Source organism: Nomascus leucogenys, chromosome 4 (assembly GCF_006542625.1).
Source record: "Nomascus leucogenys isolate Asia chromosome 4, Asia_NLE_v1, whole genome shotgun sequence".
In the NCBI taxonomy this organism is placed as follows: Eukaryota; Metazoa; Chordata; class Mammalia; order Primates; family Hylobatidae; genus Nomascus; species Nomascus leucogenys.
The window spans coordinates 18202739-18221064 of NC_044384.1; the positions used below are offsets into that span (position 1 = coordinate 18202739).

Genomic DNA, 18326 nt, shown 5'->3' on the forward strand with positions numbered 1-18326 from the left:
TCTAGTTATTAATCTTCCATTCCATTTATAAGTTTATTATGTTAATCAATTTGCCTTTTATTGTAAGGTATCTCAAATTCTTGTGGGCATGGATATGTATATGTTTGTTTAATAAGAGTGATATGTTATAAATGCTTTCTTTCATACAGTAATATTTTATACTCTTTGTACATTCACAATCATATTAAAGATTGAAAGCCTGTTAGATTTCTCAGGAATCTTCCCTTTTCCTCATAGCTACTTGGGATAAGAATGCTGTCTTTCACTGCTTTTCCATGTTTTGTTTGCTTTTATCTCTAGCACAGGACTAACTATACAAGAGAGCCTCAAAAAAGTGTTTGAACTGAATGCATTTACTGACATGCATAAAGCATGGTTTCCATTTCTTCCCTTAAAGGATATAATTTTTGTTACAACAAGTTCTAGAAACTTCCACTTTCTATAACACCTATATTTTGTCACTGCATGGAGACCAACTTACTGTGCTACTTACTCATTTCCATAGCAAGGACAGTGATATTATGCCAAGAAAATTCTTCCCGGTCTAGGGGTCTTGCTGTCATTAGGGCACCTGTTGTAATGTCAACATAGAAAAATCTTCCAGGGTCGCTGCTTCTATCAATGGAGTATCTGCAGAAACATGGATTATGTACATCATTTGCATTTGGGTAAGCATATGACAGCATGCCACATGAGACAACTGAGTGCCTACCATATGAAACATGGTTCCACCACTTCTGAGTTATGGCTACTGGAAGACTGCATTCATGGTTTTATTTGTTCAAAAACAAAAGGCACCTCCTCCTCCAATAAACAAAACAAATATTGCTTCAATTTTCTCATTCAAAAAATGAAATAAGCAGGGTGCCCACAGTCTTGGGGCAGTTTATTTAAATATTGGTTTATGCTATGTAATGCTTGGAATTACCCCAAGAATTTTGGGACATCCTGAGTATCGAGTCCTGTATATATTTGTTTAAAAAGAATTGTATTCGAATGAGTTCTCATAATGCTAATCTGAAACTAGAAAAGGAGAAAAGGTATAGTTTAGTGGTTCCAGTCCTTATAATTTGTATCAACTATTGAGAAGAAAAGCCTTGTACCAGGCCCTTTCTTAACATGCTAATGACCCACCTTCTGGCAAACACAATAATGGTAATGTATTTGCTAGCTGGAGGGTCCTTAACTATGGTATGCTTTTAGCAGGATGGACCAGATCTGGCTAGGTTGTTTGCTGTAAATAAACCTAGAGTTTATAAATTTGTGGGGTATAGCCTGCTGGAAAATGTCATATAAGTTATGTAATTAATGATGTATAACAAGCAAACGTTCCATCACAAAAATGGATCTTTGTGTTCAAGCAATGCATTTCGTCCATTGCTTCTACCTTGTTCAATCTGGACCAACATGCATCTTTATGCAAGAAAAGGACATTGATAGGCACCTGTGCCTGACAGTTTCAGAGCTCTCCAAGGGGAGAGTGACTCATATTTTGCTGTTGTCTGTATCATTTGAGCCATTAGTTAACTAGGTCCTGGGTAAGATCTGTATTTCCTGTTGAACCTGATTTGGCAATCCAGTTCTGTTGTGTTATCTCACCTGTGTTATCTCGTCTGGTCCCCATCTTGGAAGATTCAACAAATATGGACGGAGGTTCAGGCATGTGGATGTTAAAAACCCTCCATAAGAGGTTTTGATATGTAGCCATGATTGAGAACCATCAATGAGAACCTTATGTAGTCCTTGGTAAAGGCCAAGTAATTTTTATCATTTTTATTTTTTAATTTTTTTTTTTCTGAGGTGGAGTCGTGCTGTCTTGCCTAGGCTGGAGTGCAGTGGCGTGATCTCAGCTCACTGTAGCCTCTGCCTCCTGGGTTCAAGTGATTCTCCTGCCTCAGCCTCCCAAGTAACTGGGATTATAGGTGCCTGCCACCATCCCTGGCTAATTTTTATATTTTTAGTAGAGACAAGGTTTTACCACGTTGGCCAGTCGGGTCTCAAATTCCTGACCTCAAGTGATCCACCTGCCTCAGCCTCCCAAAGTGCTGGGATTACAGGTGTGAGCCACCATGTCCGGCCATTTTTATTTTTTTAATTGACAAGTAATAATTATATATATTTATGGCATACAATGTATTTAGATACATGTATACATCGTAGAATGATAAAATCAGGCTAATTAACCATGTCTATTACCTCACATATGTATTTGTGTTTTGCAATGATACCATTTAAAATCTATTCTTTTAGCTATTTTGAAATATACAATACATTATTATGAACTATAGTTACCATGCTGTGCAATAGATCACAGGAACTTACTACCCCTTACTGAAGCTTTGAACTTTTTGACTCTTTTCCCTTTTTACCCACCAGCCTCTGGCAGTCACCATTGTACTCTCTACTTCTATGAGTTTGACTTTCTTACGTTCTACATGTAACTGAGATCATGTGGTATTTGTCTTTCTGTGCTTGGCTAATTTAGCATAATGTTGTCTAGATTCATCCATCTTGCAAATGACAGGATTTCTTTCTTTTTTAAAGCTGTATTGAATATTTCAGGCTGAAATGAATATTCCATTGTGTATGTATACCACATTATTTTTACCCATTCATCTGTCGATGGGCACTAAGGTTGTTTCTGTATCTTGGCTATTGTGAATAATGCTGCAGTGAATAAGAAAGTAGAGACATTCTTTGACATATTAATTCCAGTTCCTTTGGATATATACCCACAAATGGGATTGTTGGATCATATGGTAATTCTCTTTTTAGTTTTTTGAGGAACCTCCACACTGTTTTCTAAAATGGCTGTACTAACATTCTCATCAACAGTGTGCAAGGGTTCACTTTTTCTGCACACCCCAGCCAACACTTATGTTTCATGTTTTTGACAACAGACATTCTAACATGTGTGAGGTGATACCTCATTGTGGTTTTAATTAGCATTTTCCTGATGATTAGTGATGTTGAGCATTTTCTCATGTATCTATTGGTCATTTGTATGTCTTCTTTTGAGAAATGTCTGTTTAGGCATTTTGCACATTTTTTTTAACAGGGTCATTTGTCCTAATTTTGAAATAATATTACAAAGCTATAGTAATTAAAACAGCTGGAATTAAAACAGACACATCAACCAACTAAATAGGATAGAGAGCTCAGAAATAAACTCATGGGTCTACAGTGAATTAACTGATTTTTGACAAAGATTCCAAGAACACATAATGGGGGAAGGACAGTCTCTCCAATAAAGTGTTGAGAAAACTGGATACCCACATGCAGAAGAATGGAAATGGACCCTTATCTGACCCCTTATACAAGAATCAACTTAAAATGGATTAAAGACTTAAATGTTGAGACCTGAAACCATCAAACTACTAGAAGAAACCTTAGGGGAAAAGCTCCACAATGTTGGTCTGGGCGATGATTTCTTGGATATGACCCCAAAAGCACATGCAAAAGCAAAAATAGACAAATGGGATTGTGTCAAACTAAAAACTTCTGCACAACAAAGGAAACAGTCAGCAGAGTGAAGAGACAACCCACAGATTGGGAGAAAATATTCTTTTCATAGAATAAGGGGCTAATATTCAAAATATATGAATAACTCAATAACAAGAAAACAACTCTCTTTTTAAAAGACCAGTAATTACAAAAGCTGCCATTTGCTGAATATCAGGCACTTTACTATGTACTTAATACACAGCTTCTTTTAAAATTTTTCCAACATCTCTGGGAGGTAATTATTATCCCAATCAACAGATAAGGAAACTGAGGCTTAAAGAAGTCACTTTTTTTTCTTTCTTTAGAAATGGGTTCTCTTCCTGTCATCCAGGCTGGAGAGGTGCAGTGGCATGACCAAACTCACTGCAGCCTCAAACTCCTCGGCTCCAGTGATCCTTCTGCCTCAGCCTCCTGAGTAGTTAGGACTAGAGGCAGGTACCACCCCACCTGGATAATTAAAATATTTTTTTTGATTTTAAAAGACAGAGTCTTGCTGTGTTACCCAGGCTGGCCTCAAACTCCTCAAACTCCTACCCTCAAGTGATTTTCCTGCCTCAGTGTCCCAAGTAGCTGGGATTACGGGTATGAGCCACTGCAACTAGCTGAAGTCACTTTTATGCAATTACACAGGTAATAATTTACAGAGGTAAGACTTGAAGCCATCTTTGTGGAGTTATAACTACTGTGTTTGATTTGAAGCTATATATACAAAGTTATAACTACTGTGTTCTTACAAGTTATTTAAATAGGGACTGGGGAATATATTGGGTTCAAAATTTGATTTAAAGTTGCCTGCAATTGCAATCCATATCTTAACGTTGTGGAGACGGAGAAGCAGCAATTTTGGAGGGAATAAACATTTTCTTTACTATAGTGCATTGTTTTTCAGATGTAGCTTAGTGGATTGTGAAATCAATTTGGTGGGTTATGATTAGCATAGAAAGAAAATGAAATAGAATAGAATATATGCATGCCAGACTATCACATGCAGTAAGGGTAAATATTGATGTAATATATATATACACACATGTATACAGTTGTGCATATATATCTATTGTTGGTAAAATGTATCAAATACAATGTGTATTTTTTTCTGCAGAGATTCTGGATGGCTATTTAGGAATTAGGAATTAAACAGAAAGCTGATGAGTAAGAGCTAGAGAAATCAGAATCATTTAAGTTATGACTCCCTAAGAGTTAGGAAATTTAAGGAAGAAAATTAATGTTTCTCTCTGCCTGGGACCCTATTTAACAGTGATCCCAGGAACTTCCTTACAGTGAATGTTCACATTCACTGTATGCCAGGCACTGCTCAGCACACACCACCTATATGGACTCATTTAATCTTTACAATAACACCATGAGGTAGGCACCATTATGATCCTTAGTTTACAGGTAAGAAGTCTGAGAAGTAGAGAGGTTAGGTCCCTTGCCCAAGGTCATAGTGCTGGGAATCAAGCCCAGGCAGTCTGGCTGCAGGCTCTGCTCCCAGCCACCAGGCCATGCTGCCTTACTGACACATAGTCTATAAGAGATTGTCTAAGGAAACAAGACTTTATCTTTTAAAGATGAGAGTGTGTATTAGTCCATTCTCACACTGCTAATAAAGACATACCCAAGACAGGGTATTTATAGGGAAAGAGGTTTATTTGACTCACAGTTCAGCATGGCTGGGAAGGCCTCAGCAAACTTAGAATCATAGTGGAAAGGGACGCAAACATGTCCTTCACGTGGTGGTAGGAGAGAGAATGAGCACCAAGGGAAGGGGGAAGCCCCTTATAAAACCATCAGATCTTGTGAGAACTCACTCACTATCATGAGAACAGCATGGGGGAAACCACCCCCATGATTCAGTTATCTCTACCTGGTCCCGCCCTTGACACATGGGGATTATTACAATTCAAGGTGAGATTTGGGTGGGGACACAGAGCCAAACCATATCAGAGTGACAGCGGATAGTTGCCTTTTTAATAAAGAAAAACACATGCTTCAGAGTTCATTTAAAATGGACTAGATTATTACTTTTTAAGCATAAATTGTTATTTAGTTTTAAAGTTTACTATTTTAAGAATTGAATTTTCTCTAAAATAAAAAGAAGAAAACACTGATTGGCTCATGACAGTCTTCTCTTTCAGCTCCCCACACATGCAAATAGCCAGCCATGTGGTCCACGGAGCCATGTCCCTGATGGCAGCTCTCCAGGCTGCAGGCATGATGCCCAGGGGAGAGGCAGCCTATGAGAAAGCAGCTTTCTATACTCAGACCTATGGCACCATAGCGAGTGTCACAGATGGCATGGGAGAGGGAGTGATAGAAATAACTAACCCACAGGATCCCTGACAGCACTGCCGGGCTGACACACCAGGAGCCTTCCTCAGAGAAGCCTCCCTCATCGAGGGGAATTCTTCTCTGATTTCCCCAGCGGGGCCTGAATTGAGGGAATAATAGCCTTTGTTTCCCTGAATGGGATGCTGGGTCAATTTTCAGGAGGCAGGAGAAAAATTAAAGGTGTAGATACAGATGGAAAATGAGGAAATTGGGACACACTCGTGAATTACGTAGGTGGTTTTCTTTTCTTAACCATTACATTCTAACCTCCCGTGAGCAGAATCGGCATCATGCAGGTACAAAGCTGCCCAGATCCAGCAGTAGCTGGTGCTTTCTGGGCTCCCTGCTTGTCGCTTAGCTGAGGACATCCTCTGAATTTGGAAGCAGTTTGGAGGTGGGGCGTCAGGAACAGGCTGGTTAAATCCACACACATTCTGGGAAGGAACTGGGGGGCAGGCAGTTTCCACATCAGCAGAAGCCTCTTTCAGTTGCCAAATGGCTCAGTATCCTGCTTGCCAAAAAGTCCTTGAGCATGTATTAAAAATTCAGGGGATCCAAGCATTGTCTTTTCATGTACATATCACTAAATCTGGAGATTTTGTTTTGGGGCTTATAAGTAAATGAGGACCAGCATACATTCCTGAACACACCATCAACTTTCTAGAAAGGAGATTATAAAAGTCCTAATAATTTGTTAAATGGCCTTTTATCTGTAACATTTTAACTTCAGGTGATGTGTTGATTTTTTGAATTATTTAATAGATATTTTCTCTTTAAGAATATAACTCTCATTTATTCTTTGTAACAGAAATGCAGATGATGAATTAACCATGCAGCATATAACTATACACATTATTTTAAAAGAAAGTAACTTTAATATGAAAAATAAGGATAAGAAGAGCAGTTTGGTGAAAGATAACAGAAGAAAGGAATTCCCAAATGGGTTTTTAAATGAGAGCTAGAGAGTTCATTAAGTTTTAGGTGCTTTTCCCTCCTAGAGTCTAGGACCCCCATTGTTGTTCTGGGGTCCAGGGACCATTCTTTGTTTCTGTCAGATAGTACAAAGAGTCAGGGACCTCATACCTAGCAATAAGAATTCCTCTCTTTCTTTGCAACCAAAATGCAGAGGGAGAATTATCCCCAGATCTGATCATTGGAATTTCACATTGCTCCCCGTGCCTGAGCTGTGTCTTATTACCTCTGGCTTTGTGGCCTTGTTCTCACCAATTTTCATCTCAGGATCTGCAGTCCTGCCCCAGAACAGCCCAGTGGACCCTGCCCTGTGCCTCTGGCCTGTTCACTCTTGCATTCATCCTGCCTGGGTTCTAGTGGAGTAGCCAGACACTCCAATATGAACCTCCCTGATGCTAACGGATGTGCTGACCAACTGATAGTTTTCAATTGGTCATCATCTGAATCAGCATTTTCTGTTAGCCAGACAAGATTTCTTCATTTTGTCTACCTCATTTTACTTCATGCAAATAGTGAAAGTTTTATTCTTTAAAGTTTCTCGCATAGAGTCTTCTGTTACAGGAATAGATTAATTAGCCTATGGTGGATTAATACATATATAATTAATAAATTAGGATCAGAAGGTATATATTCTTGGCTTCTGAAAATACACACAATGTTTTGTTTTCATTGTGACTGCTTTGGGGATAATATGGTTGACTAATCTCTCCCCATCCTAGTTTATATTTAAAAAGCTTCAGGTTGAAATACAACATCTATAAAGTTGTTATATAATACATTAGTTGCCTTTGAAAAAATCAAGTATCAGAATTTAAACAAAATCATTTTTGCCATTTTAATGCCTGAACATGTAAAATGTTTACTGGTTGGTTAGAGGAAGTGAATTTGCCCCTAATACGGTTATTCTCTGGAGAAAGCTGTTCTTGTTAAACTACAGAAGCACGTTTTCATTAAATACAAAACAGCATTAGGTGAGAGAAGCAGCCAGCTGACAGAAAAGGCATTTGATAAAGTGCAGTATGTTTAAAATGTGTTATCTGTACCAAAGCCCTAGATTCATTTTACTGTGTGGCTTTCAACAATTAATGTGACAGATGGCTTCCAACAGCCTTGGAATTCTGATCTGTTGTGTCAAGCTTCATAGGTTTGGCAGCTGGCAGCTGCTCTGGAAGGTTGTGGTGTCATCCTGTCAATCAACTATTTGCACTTTGGTTCCAGTTGATGAGAGATGGCCATGACTGTAAGAGCAGTTCTCATCTTCTTGAGCGGAAGCATCTTGGTTGGAATCTTTAATTCCAAAACATGCTTTGGAGAGATAGATATGTGGTATTGCCATACAAAGACCCATCTATTTGGCCAGTCTACAAGGCATTGAAGTCACTGACAACAGAAGTATTTCTATGTCTGCTCTTGCTATAGTATGTGGAATATATATAATATATATTGTTTTCCCCAGTTTTAAAAAGTAAAACATGTCAAAGATTCATAAAAGATGGAAGAATGCATAATGATTTCCTTTATGTTTACCACTGAGAGTCAACGGATTTTAACATTTTGACATCTGTGTGTCTAATTATACTTTATCTGAATCAGTAGCTCTCAACCTGGGGTGATTTTGCACCACTTCCCTGGACATTTGGCAATATCTGGGGACATTTTAGGTGGTTACAACTCAGAGAGTGCTATGCATTTCGTGGGTAAAGGCCAGAGATGCTGCTAAACATGGTTCAGTGCACAGGAGAACCCCTCCACAACAACACAGAATTATCCATCCCCAAATGTCAACAGGACCATGATTGAGAACTAAGGGGTGTGTGTGTGTGTGTGTGTGTGTGTGTGTGTGTGTGTGTGTGTGTATGTGTGTCTCAACCAATTGAAAGTGAGTTGTAGACATGACACTTTACTTCTAAATAACCTGCAAGGCCATGTTATTTAAAGAAAAAAAAACAAAAAACTCAAAGAGGAGAGTCTTCAGAAATGGGATAGGGAAGAAAGAAACAAAGGGAAAAGTGCTAGAAAATTACATACAAGGGAAGGGAAGATTCCAGCATATAAGGAAAAGGTGAAATCTATGGAAAAACCTGATTGAGTTGTTGGTCACATCTGGGTCCTTGGCAGAAATGATCTGTATGGTTGTTCCAATCGCCACATCCTCAGGCACCTCCACAGAGTAAAAGCCGGGTTCAAACACAGGGGGCTCGTCCACGTCTTCCACACTGATGTGCACTGTTGTTGTGTCCTGAAATGGGCCCAAGTTCAGAAAACGCATCTCTAGGTGAGGATTGGCTCCCTCCACCTTTAAGGTGTAGCTTTTCTTGCTTTCAAAACTCAGGGGCTGAAAAGTAATGACAGGAAAATTGATTCACCACTGAGGTTCAAGATTCAAAATATGTCAAGGTTCAAAAGGATGCCCAATATTGATGGCTGGTGGGAAGATTCTCCAATTCATTAAGTGGGAAAAAGGTAAAGGGGAAAGAAGGGAAATCTTTGTCTTGTTCTGTAGTTCTTGGTCTTAATGTCAGTTTCAACACTTTGGGTAAAGAAGATAAGATATCGGTCACTGCAGAGATAGTTAAGGAAGCCAGTTTGTTAATAGTTTGCCCATTTATTCTGGGCAGTCTTGGCTTTAACTTGTTTACCCTTCCAATCAGCCTGGTCTTTAGAGAGATCCTAGGAATCCCCTCACTCCTGGGCCCAATTTGGTACTGTCTCGGTTCTAAAATGAAAAGTTTCATTTCCTAGGACTCTATTCTGTCCCAGGCAAACCAGGACGGTTGGTCACATTATCTTTAGAGGTGCTTGCTCATTTGAAAAGACTTCACAACAATTAAGAGCAAGTTTGTATTCCAAACACAAACTTCCATATATATTCCATATATCTATCTATCCTATCTATCCTGTCTGTCTGTCTGTCTGTCTGTCTATCTATCTATCTATCTATCTATCTATCTATCAATCTAATCTATCTATCTATCATCTATCTATCATCTATCTATATCATCTATCTATCTATCTATCTATCATCTATCTATCTATATCTATCTATCTATCTATCTATCTATCTATCTATCTATCTATCTATCTATCTATCTATTAGAATATTCATTCAACTGAGGCCTAGGCTTTTGTTTTTTTCCTTAAAAAATTATTCTTGGGTACAAAGGCAATATTGATTCTTTTCAAGAAACTGTGCCACACAAGATTCTCAGGTGCTGTGTCACATCAATGTTTGTATATTTAGTTCATCATACACAATCCCTTTTATTGTTACTATTATTTTTTAAGACGGCATCTCTCTCTGTCACCCAGGCTAGAGTGCAATGGCGCGATCTCAGCTCACTGCAACCTCCACCTCCCAAGTTCAAGCGATTCTCCTGCCTCAGCCTCCCAAGTAGCTGGGATTACAGGCATGTGCCACCATGCCTGCCTAATTTTGTATTTTTAGTAGAGACGGGGTTTTGCCATGTTGGTCAGGCTGGTCTCGAACTCCTGACCTCAGATGATCCACCCGCCTCAACCTTCCAAAGTGCTGGGATTACAGGCATGGGCCACCACACCCGGCTGACAATCCCTTTTAAAACTCTTATTTGACCTTTTAGAGTTGAAGAACCCAAGACTTAGGAAGCTCAGAAGCCTGGAATACGCTGACATGGTTACAGCTCATCCACAAGGACTTTAATTTTGTCTATAAATTTCCATCGCATAAAATATAATTTTTTTGGTTGTTCTCTTTTTTGATTTATTCCTATCTTCAGAATTTTTTTTTCTTCAAAATAAATACAGTGCTCCAGGGCAGAACGTGAACTTAAAATGCTATTTCTGAAGAATAATCTATTTTTGTTTAAAGCTGATGAACATGTGTGTTTCAAGCAACAAGTATTTCAGAACATCAATATTTTTTTAAAATCTTGGAATGTTAAGTCCCACAAAATAACAGTGGATAGCAAAACAGTTACTAGAACTTAAAAGTTGTGTGTCAACATAGCAATAACTTACATTTTTCTAGCCAAACATCACTTTTTTTCATAAAATATGTTGAATGGCAGCACATTTCACGTTAGAGAGAGGCATGTACCCATTTAAACAACTGCTTTGCTTTTCAGAAAAAAATATCGGTAGGTGTTGCTTTATCTAGATTTGTTCTTTTCTTTTCTTTCTTAAAAAAAAAAAAAATCAACTTTTTGGCCAGGAGCAGTGGTTCATGCCTGTAAGCCTGACATTGTAGGAAGCTGAGGTGGTAGGATCGCTTGAGGCCAAGATTTCGAGACCAGCCAAGACATCCTAGTAAGACCCACATCACTACCAAAAAAAAACAAAAAAAATTAGCCGGGCGTGGTGGCATGTGCCTGTAATCCCAGCTACTTGGGAGGCAGAGGCAGGAGGATGGTTTGAGCTTAGTTTAGAGTGAGCTATGACGGCACCACTGCACTCTAGCCTGAGTGACAGAGAGACACCCTGTCTCAACAAAATTACATTAAAAATGGATGCATAATAGATGTACATATTTTCAGGGTACATGTAATAATTTAATGCATTCATATAATTGTTATTTTCAAATTTTAATAAAGTTTTTTTTGTTTTGTTGCTGTTGTTGGGTTACTGCTTGTTTATGATTTACTGAGTGCCAGACATAGTGCTTCCTGTTTCTTGGGTCACCAGCCATTTCCATCCAAACCAAGAAGCCCCATTCAAACCCAGACGCCCATCTCCACCAGCCAGCCTGCCTCCCTAGTTGTCATTGAAAAGGCAAGGTTTTCATAAACAGGGAAATCTGCTGGTCAGATTAATGGTATATTTGAAGGACTATTTTACCAATTCATTTAATGCTTGCTCCCTAAATCGAAACATTTTTCTTTCCTGGTGAATTACATTATACGCTCTTAAAATTCCTTATGTATTTGCAGCACAATTGTGGACACTGTTGTTCATGTTCGGTTTGAGCTAGGCAAAACTTGTTTTCCCTTTAATTTTAAATCATTTTTCTAATTTTGTGTGAAATTTGTATGTTTGAAAAATAAGATATTTACATACATTTATATATTTACATACATACATTAAAATTTATTTTTTAGTATAAAGTTTGCAGGTTTTGACTAGTGTATTCAGTCATGTGTCTACCGTGATAATCAAGCTATAGAGCTGTTTCATCACCCCCGTGACCCTCACTCTGTGCCCCTTTGTAGTCAGCCTCTCCCCTCCCACCCAGCCCCTGGCAAACACTGAGTTATGTATTATGTTCTGTCTCTATTGCAAGAATGTCATATAATGTCAGATGCAATGTCAATTGCATTCAGTATGTAATATTTTGAGTTAGGGTTCTTTCACTTAGCATGATACATTTGAGATGCATTCATGTTGCATGAATGAGGAGGTTTTTTTTTTTTTTTTTTTTGACAGAGTCTCACTCTGTCACCTAGGCTGGAGTGCAGTAGTGTGATCTGGGCTTACTGCAATCTCTGCCTCCCGGGTTCAAGCGATTCTTCTGCCTCAGCCTCCCAAGTAGCTGGGACTACAGGTGTGTGCCACCATGCCTGGCTAATTTTTGTATTTTCAGTAGAGGCGGGGTTTCATTATGTTGGCCAGGCTGGTCTTGAACTCTTGACCCCAGGTGATAGGCCCACCTCGGCCTTGGCCTCCCAAAGTGCTGGGATTACTGGCATGAACCACTATGCCTGGTGAGTTTGTTTTTTTTTATTTCCAAGTAGTATTCTGTTGTATGGATGTACAACAGTTGATTTATCCATTCTTCACTAGAGATACATTTGTGTTTTTTTCCAATTTCTGACAGTTATGAATAAACCTACTATAAATATTTACATACAGGTTTTTGTGTGAGCATAAAATTTCATTTCACTGGGGTAAATACCTAGGACTGGAGTTGTAGGATTGTATAGTAAATATATTTTTAACTTTATAAGGAACTTCCAAATGAATTTTCGGAAAGGCAGTACCAGCTTGAATTCCCACCAGGAGTGTATGAAAGCTCTAGTTTCTCCACATCTTTGTCAGCACTTGGTTTTGCCAGTGTTAAAATTTTTATCTATCCTAGTGTGTGTTAAGTGGTATCTCATTGTGGTTCTGATTTGCACTTCCTTACTGCCTTGTGATGCATCTTTCTATGTCTTCTTGAGGAGCTTTCTATGTCTTCTTGAGGAGATCTTTGTATATTTTATATTCAAGTCCATTATCAGACATATGATTTGCAAATATTTTCTCCTAGTCTGTGATTTGTCTTTTCATTCTCTTAACAGTGTCCTTTATTATTATTATTATTATTATAATACTTTTAAGTCCTGGGATACATGTGCAGAACGTGCAGGTTTGTTACGTAGGTATGTCTGTGCCATGGTGGTTTGCTGTCCCTATCAACCTGTCATCTACATTAGGTATTTCTCCTAATGCTATCCCTCCCCTTGTACCCCACCCCTGACAGGCCCCGGTGTGTGATGTTCCCCTCCCTGGGTCCATGTGTTCTCATTATTCACCTCCCACTTATGAGTGAGAACATGCAGTGTTTAGTTTTCTGTTCATGTGTTAGCTTGCTGAGAATGATGGTTTCATCCACGTCCCTGAAAAGGACATGAACTCATCCTTTTTTATGACTGCATAATATTCCATATTGTATATGTGCCACATTTTCTTTATCCAGTCTATCATTGATGGGCATTTGGGTTGGTTCCGAGTCTTTGCTATTGTGACAGTGCTGCAATAAATGTATGTGTGCATGTGTCTTTATAGTAGAATGATTTATAATCCTTTGGGTATATACCCAGTAATGGGATTGCTGGGTCATATGGTATTTCTGGTTCTAGATCCTTGAGGAATCACCACACTGTCTTCCACGATGGTTGAACTAATTTACACTCCCACCAACAGTGTAAAAAAGCATTCCTATTTCTCCACATCCTCTCCAGCATCTGTTGTTTCCTGACTTTTTTAATGATCACCATTCTAACTGGCATAAGATGGTATCTCAATATAGTTCTGATTTGCATTTCTCTAATGACTGGTGATGATGAGCTTTTTTTCCATGTTTGTTGGCTGCATAAATGTCTTCTTTTGAGAAGTGTATATTCATATCCTTTGCCTGCTTTTTGATGGGGTTTTTTTTTTCTTGTAAATTTGTTAAGTTCGTTGTAGATTCTGGATATTAGACCTTTGTCAGATGGATAGATTGCAAAAATTTTCTCCCATTCGGTAGGTTTCCTGTTGAATTTGATGATAGTTTCTTTTGCTGTGCAGAAGCTCTTTAGTTTAATTCAATCCCATTTGTCAGTTTTGGCTTTTGTTGCCATTGCTTTTGGTGTTTTAGTCATGAAGTCCTTGCCCATGCCTATGTCCTGAATGGTATTGCCTAGGTTTTCTTCTAGGGATTTTATGGTTTTAGGTCTTATGTTTAAGTTTTTAATCCATCTTGAGTTAATGTTGGTATAAGGTGTAAGGAAGGGGTCCAGTTTGTTTTCTGCATGTGGCTAGCCAGTTTTCTCAACATCATTTATTAAATAGGAAATCCTTTCCCCATTGATTGTTTTTGTCAGGTTTGTCAAAGATCAAATGGTTGTAGATGTGTGGCATTACTTCTGAGGCTTCTGTTCTGTTCCATTTTTCTATATATCTCTTTTGGTACCAGCACCATGCTGTTTTGGATACTGTAGCCTTGTACTATAGTTTGAAGTCAGGTACTGTGATGCCTCCAGCTTTGTTATCTTTGCTTAGGATTGTCTTGGCTATACAGGCTCTTTTTTGGTTCCATATGAAATTTAAAGAAGTTTTTTCTAGTTCTGTGAAGAAAGTCAATGGTAGCTTTGATGGGGATAGCATTGAATCCATAAATTACTTTGGGCAGTGTGGCCATTTTCACAATATTGAGTGTTCCTATCCATGAGCATGGAATGTTTTTTCATTTGTTTGTGTCCTCTCTTACTTCCTTGAGCAGTGGTTTGCAGTTTTCCTTGAAGAGGTCCTTCACATCACTTGTAAGTTTGATTCCTAGATATTTTATTCTCTTTGTAGCAATTGTGAATGAGAGTTCACTCATGATTTGGCTATTATTGGTGTATAGGAATTGTTGTGATTTTTGAACATTGATTTTGTATCCTGAGACTTTGCTGTAGTTGCTTATCAGCTTAAGGAGATTTTGGGCTGAGATGATGGGGTTTTCTAAGTATACAATCATGTCATCTGCAAACAAAGACAATTTGACTTCCTCTTTCCCTATTCGAATACCCTTTATTTCTTTCTCTTGCCTGATTGCCCTGGCCAAAACTTCCAATACTATGTTGAATAGGAGTGGTGAGAGAGGGCATCCTTGTCTTGGGCCAGTTTTCAAAGGGAATGCTTCCAGCTTTTGCCCAATCTGTATGATATTGGCTGTGGGTTTGTCATAAATAGCTTTTATTATTTTGAGATACGTTCCATCAATACCTAGTTTATTTAGAGTTTTTAGCATGAAGAGGTATTGAATTTTATTGAAGGCCTTTTCTGCATCTATTGAGATAATCATGTGGTTTCTGTCATTGGTTCTGTTTATGTAATGGATTACATTTATTGATTTGCATATGTTGAACCAGCCTTGCATCCCAGAGATGAAGCCAACTTGATCATGGTGGATAATCTTTTTGATGTGCTGCTGGATTCAGTCTGCCAGTATTTTATTGAGGATTTTCACATCGATGTTCATCAGGGATATTGGCCTGAAATTTTCTTTTTTTGTTGTGTCTTTGCCCGGTTTTGGTATCAGGATGATCCTGGCCTCATAAAATGAGTTAGGGTGGAGTTCCTCTTTTTCTACTGTTTGGAATAGTTTCAGAAGGAATGCTACCAGCTCCTCATTGTACCTCTGGTAGAATTCGGCTGTGACTCTGTCTGGTCCTGGGCTTTTTTTGGTTGGTAGGCCTCAATTACTGCCTCAATTTCAGAACTTGTTATTGGTCTATTCAGGGATTCAACTTCTTCCTGGTTTAGTCCTGGGAGGGTGTATGTGTCCAGGAATGTATCCATTTCTTCTAGATTTTTTAGTTTATTTGCATAGAGGTGTTTATAGTATTCTCTGATGGTAGTTTGTATTTCTGTGGGATCAGTGGTGATATCCCCTTTATCATTTTTTATTGTGTCTATTTGATTCTTCTCTGTTTGCTTTTTTATTAGTCTGGCTAGCAGTTTGTCTATTTTGTTAATCTTTTCAAAAAACCAGCTCCTGGATTCACTGATTTTTTTGAAGGTTTTTTTGTATCTCTATTTACTTCAGTTCTGCTCTGATCTTAGTTACTTCTTGTCTTCTTTTAGCTTTTGAATTTATTTGCTTTTGCTTCTCTAGTTCCTTTAATTGTGATGTTAGGGTGTCGATTTTAGATCCTTCCCACTTTCTCCTGTGGGCATTTAGTGTTATAAATTTCCCTGTAAACACTGCTTTAGCTGTTTCCCAGAGATTCTGGTATGTTGTTCTGGTTTCAAAGAACTTTATTTCTGCCTTAATTTCATTATTTACCCAGTAGTTATTCAGGGGCAGGTTATTCAGTTTCCATGCAGTTGTGTGTGTTTTGAGAGAGTTTTTTAATCCTGAGTTCTAATTTGATTGCACTGTGGTCTGAGATACTGTTTGTTATGATTTCCATTCTTTTGCATTTGCTGAGGAGTGTTTTACTTCCAGTTATGTGGTCAATTTTAGATTGGTGATATGGTGCTGAGAAGAATGTATATTCTGTTGATTTGGGGTGGAGAGTTCTGTAGATGTCTATTAGGTCTGCTTGGTCCAGGGCTGAGTTCAAGTACTGAATATCCTTGTTAATTTTCTATCTCGTTGATCTGTCTAATATTGACAGTAGGGTGTTAAAGTCTCCCACTATTATTGCGTGGGAGTCTAAGTCTCTTTGTAGGTCTCTAAGAACTTGCTTTATGAATCTAGTTGCTCCTGTATTGGGTGCATATATATTTAGGATAGGTAGCTATTCTTGTTGCATTGATACCTTTACCATTCTGTAATGCCCTTCTTTGTCTTTTTTGATCTTTGTTGGTTTAAAGTCTGTTTTATCAGAGACTAGGATTGCAACCCCTACTTTTTTTTTTTTTTTTTTTTTTTTGCTTTCCATTTGCTTGGTAAATATTCCTCCATCCCTTTATTTTGAGCCTGTGGTTGTCTTTGCATGTGAGATATGTCTCCTGAATACAGCACACCGATGGATCTTGACTCTTTATCCAATTTGCCAGTCTGTGTCTTTTAAATGGGACATTTAGCCTGTTTACATTTAAGTTTTATATTGTTATGTGTGAATTTGATCCCATCATTATGATGCCAGCTGGTTATTTTGCCTGTTAGTTGATGCAGTTTCTTCATAGTGTCAATGGTCTTTACAATTTGCTACGTTTTTGCAGTGGCTGGTACCAGTTTTTCCTTTCCGTATTTAGTGCTTCCTTCAGGAGTTCTTGTAAGGCAGGCCTAGTGGTGACAAAATCTCTCAGCATTTGCTTGTCTGTAAAGGATTTTATTTCTCCTTCACTTATGAAGCTTAGTTTGGCTGGATATGAAATTCTGGGTTGAAAATTCTTTTCTTTAAGAATGTTGAATGTTGGCTCCCACTCTCTTCTGGCTTGTAGGGTTTCTGCAAAGAGATCCACTGTTTGTCTGATGGGCATCCCTTTGTGGGTACCTGATCTTCCTCTCTGGCTGCCCTTAACATTTTTTCCTTCATTTCAACCTTGGTGAATCTGACGATTATGTGTCTTGGGGTTGCTCTTCTCGAGGAGTATCTTTGTGGTGTTCTCTGTATTTCCTGAATTTGAATGTTGGCCTATCTTGCTAGGTTGGGGAAGTTCTCCTGGATAATATCCCAAAGAGTGTTTTCCAACTTGGTTCCATTCTCCCCATCACTTTCAGGTACACCAGTCAAACGTAGGTTTGGTCTTTCCACGTAGTCCCATATTTCTTGGAGGCTTTGTTCATACCTTTTCATTCTTTATTTCTCTAATCTTGTCTTTATGCTTTTTTCATTAAGTTGATCTTCAATTTCTGATATCCTTTCTTCCACTTGATCAGTTTGACTACTGATACTTGTGTATGCTTAACGAAGTTCTCGTGCTGTGTTTTTCAACTTCATCAGGTTATTTATGTTCTTCTCTAAACTGGTTATTCTAGTTAGCAATTCCTCTAACGTTTTTTCAGGTTCTTAGCTTCCTTGCATTGTGTTAGAACATGCTCCGTTAGCTCGGAAAAGTTTGTTATTACCCACTTTCTGAAGCCCACTTCTGTCAATTTGTCAAACTCATTCTGCGTCCAGTTTTGTTCCATTGCTGGTGAGGAGTTGTGATCCTTTGGAGGAGAAGAGGCGTTCTGGTTTTTGGAATTTTCAGCCTTTTTGTGCTGGCTTTGCCTCGTCTTCGTGGATTTATCTACCTTTGGTCTTTGATGTTGGTGACCTTTGGATGGGGTGTCTGTGTGGTTGTCCTTTTTGTTGATATTGATGCTATTCATTTCTGTTTGTTAGTTTTCCTTCTAACAGTCAGGTCCCTCTGCTGCAGGTCTGCTG

General features: G+C 38.5%; 1 protein-coding gene across 4 annotated transcripts in view; it reads right to left on the reverse strand.

Moving 5' to 3' along the window:
• CDH20 (cadherin 20) overlaps positions 1–18326 on the reverse strand; it is a 216579-nt gene that overhangs the window by 18580 nt on the left and 179673 nt on the right. For all 4 annotated transcript variants that reach the window (XM_030810311.1, XM_030810310.1, XM_030810312.1 and 1 more), the window contains 2 exons: positions 8886–9139; positions 494–630 (listed from right to left, as the gene is read on the reverse strand). In XM_030810311.1, the coding sequence (XP_030666171.1) occupies positions 494–630; positions 8886–9139 (391 nt within the window). The remainder of the gene's footprint in view (positions 1–493; positions 631–8885; positions 9140–18326) is intronic.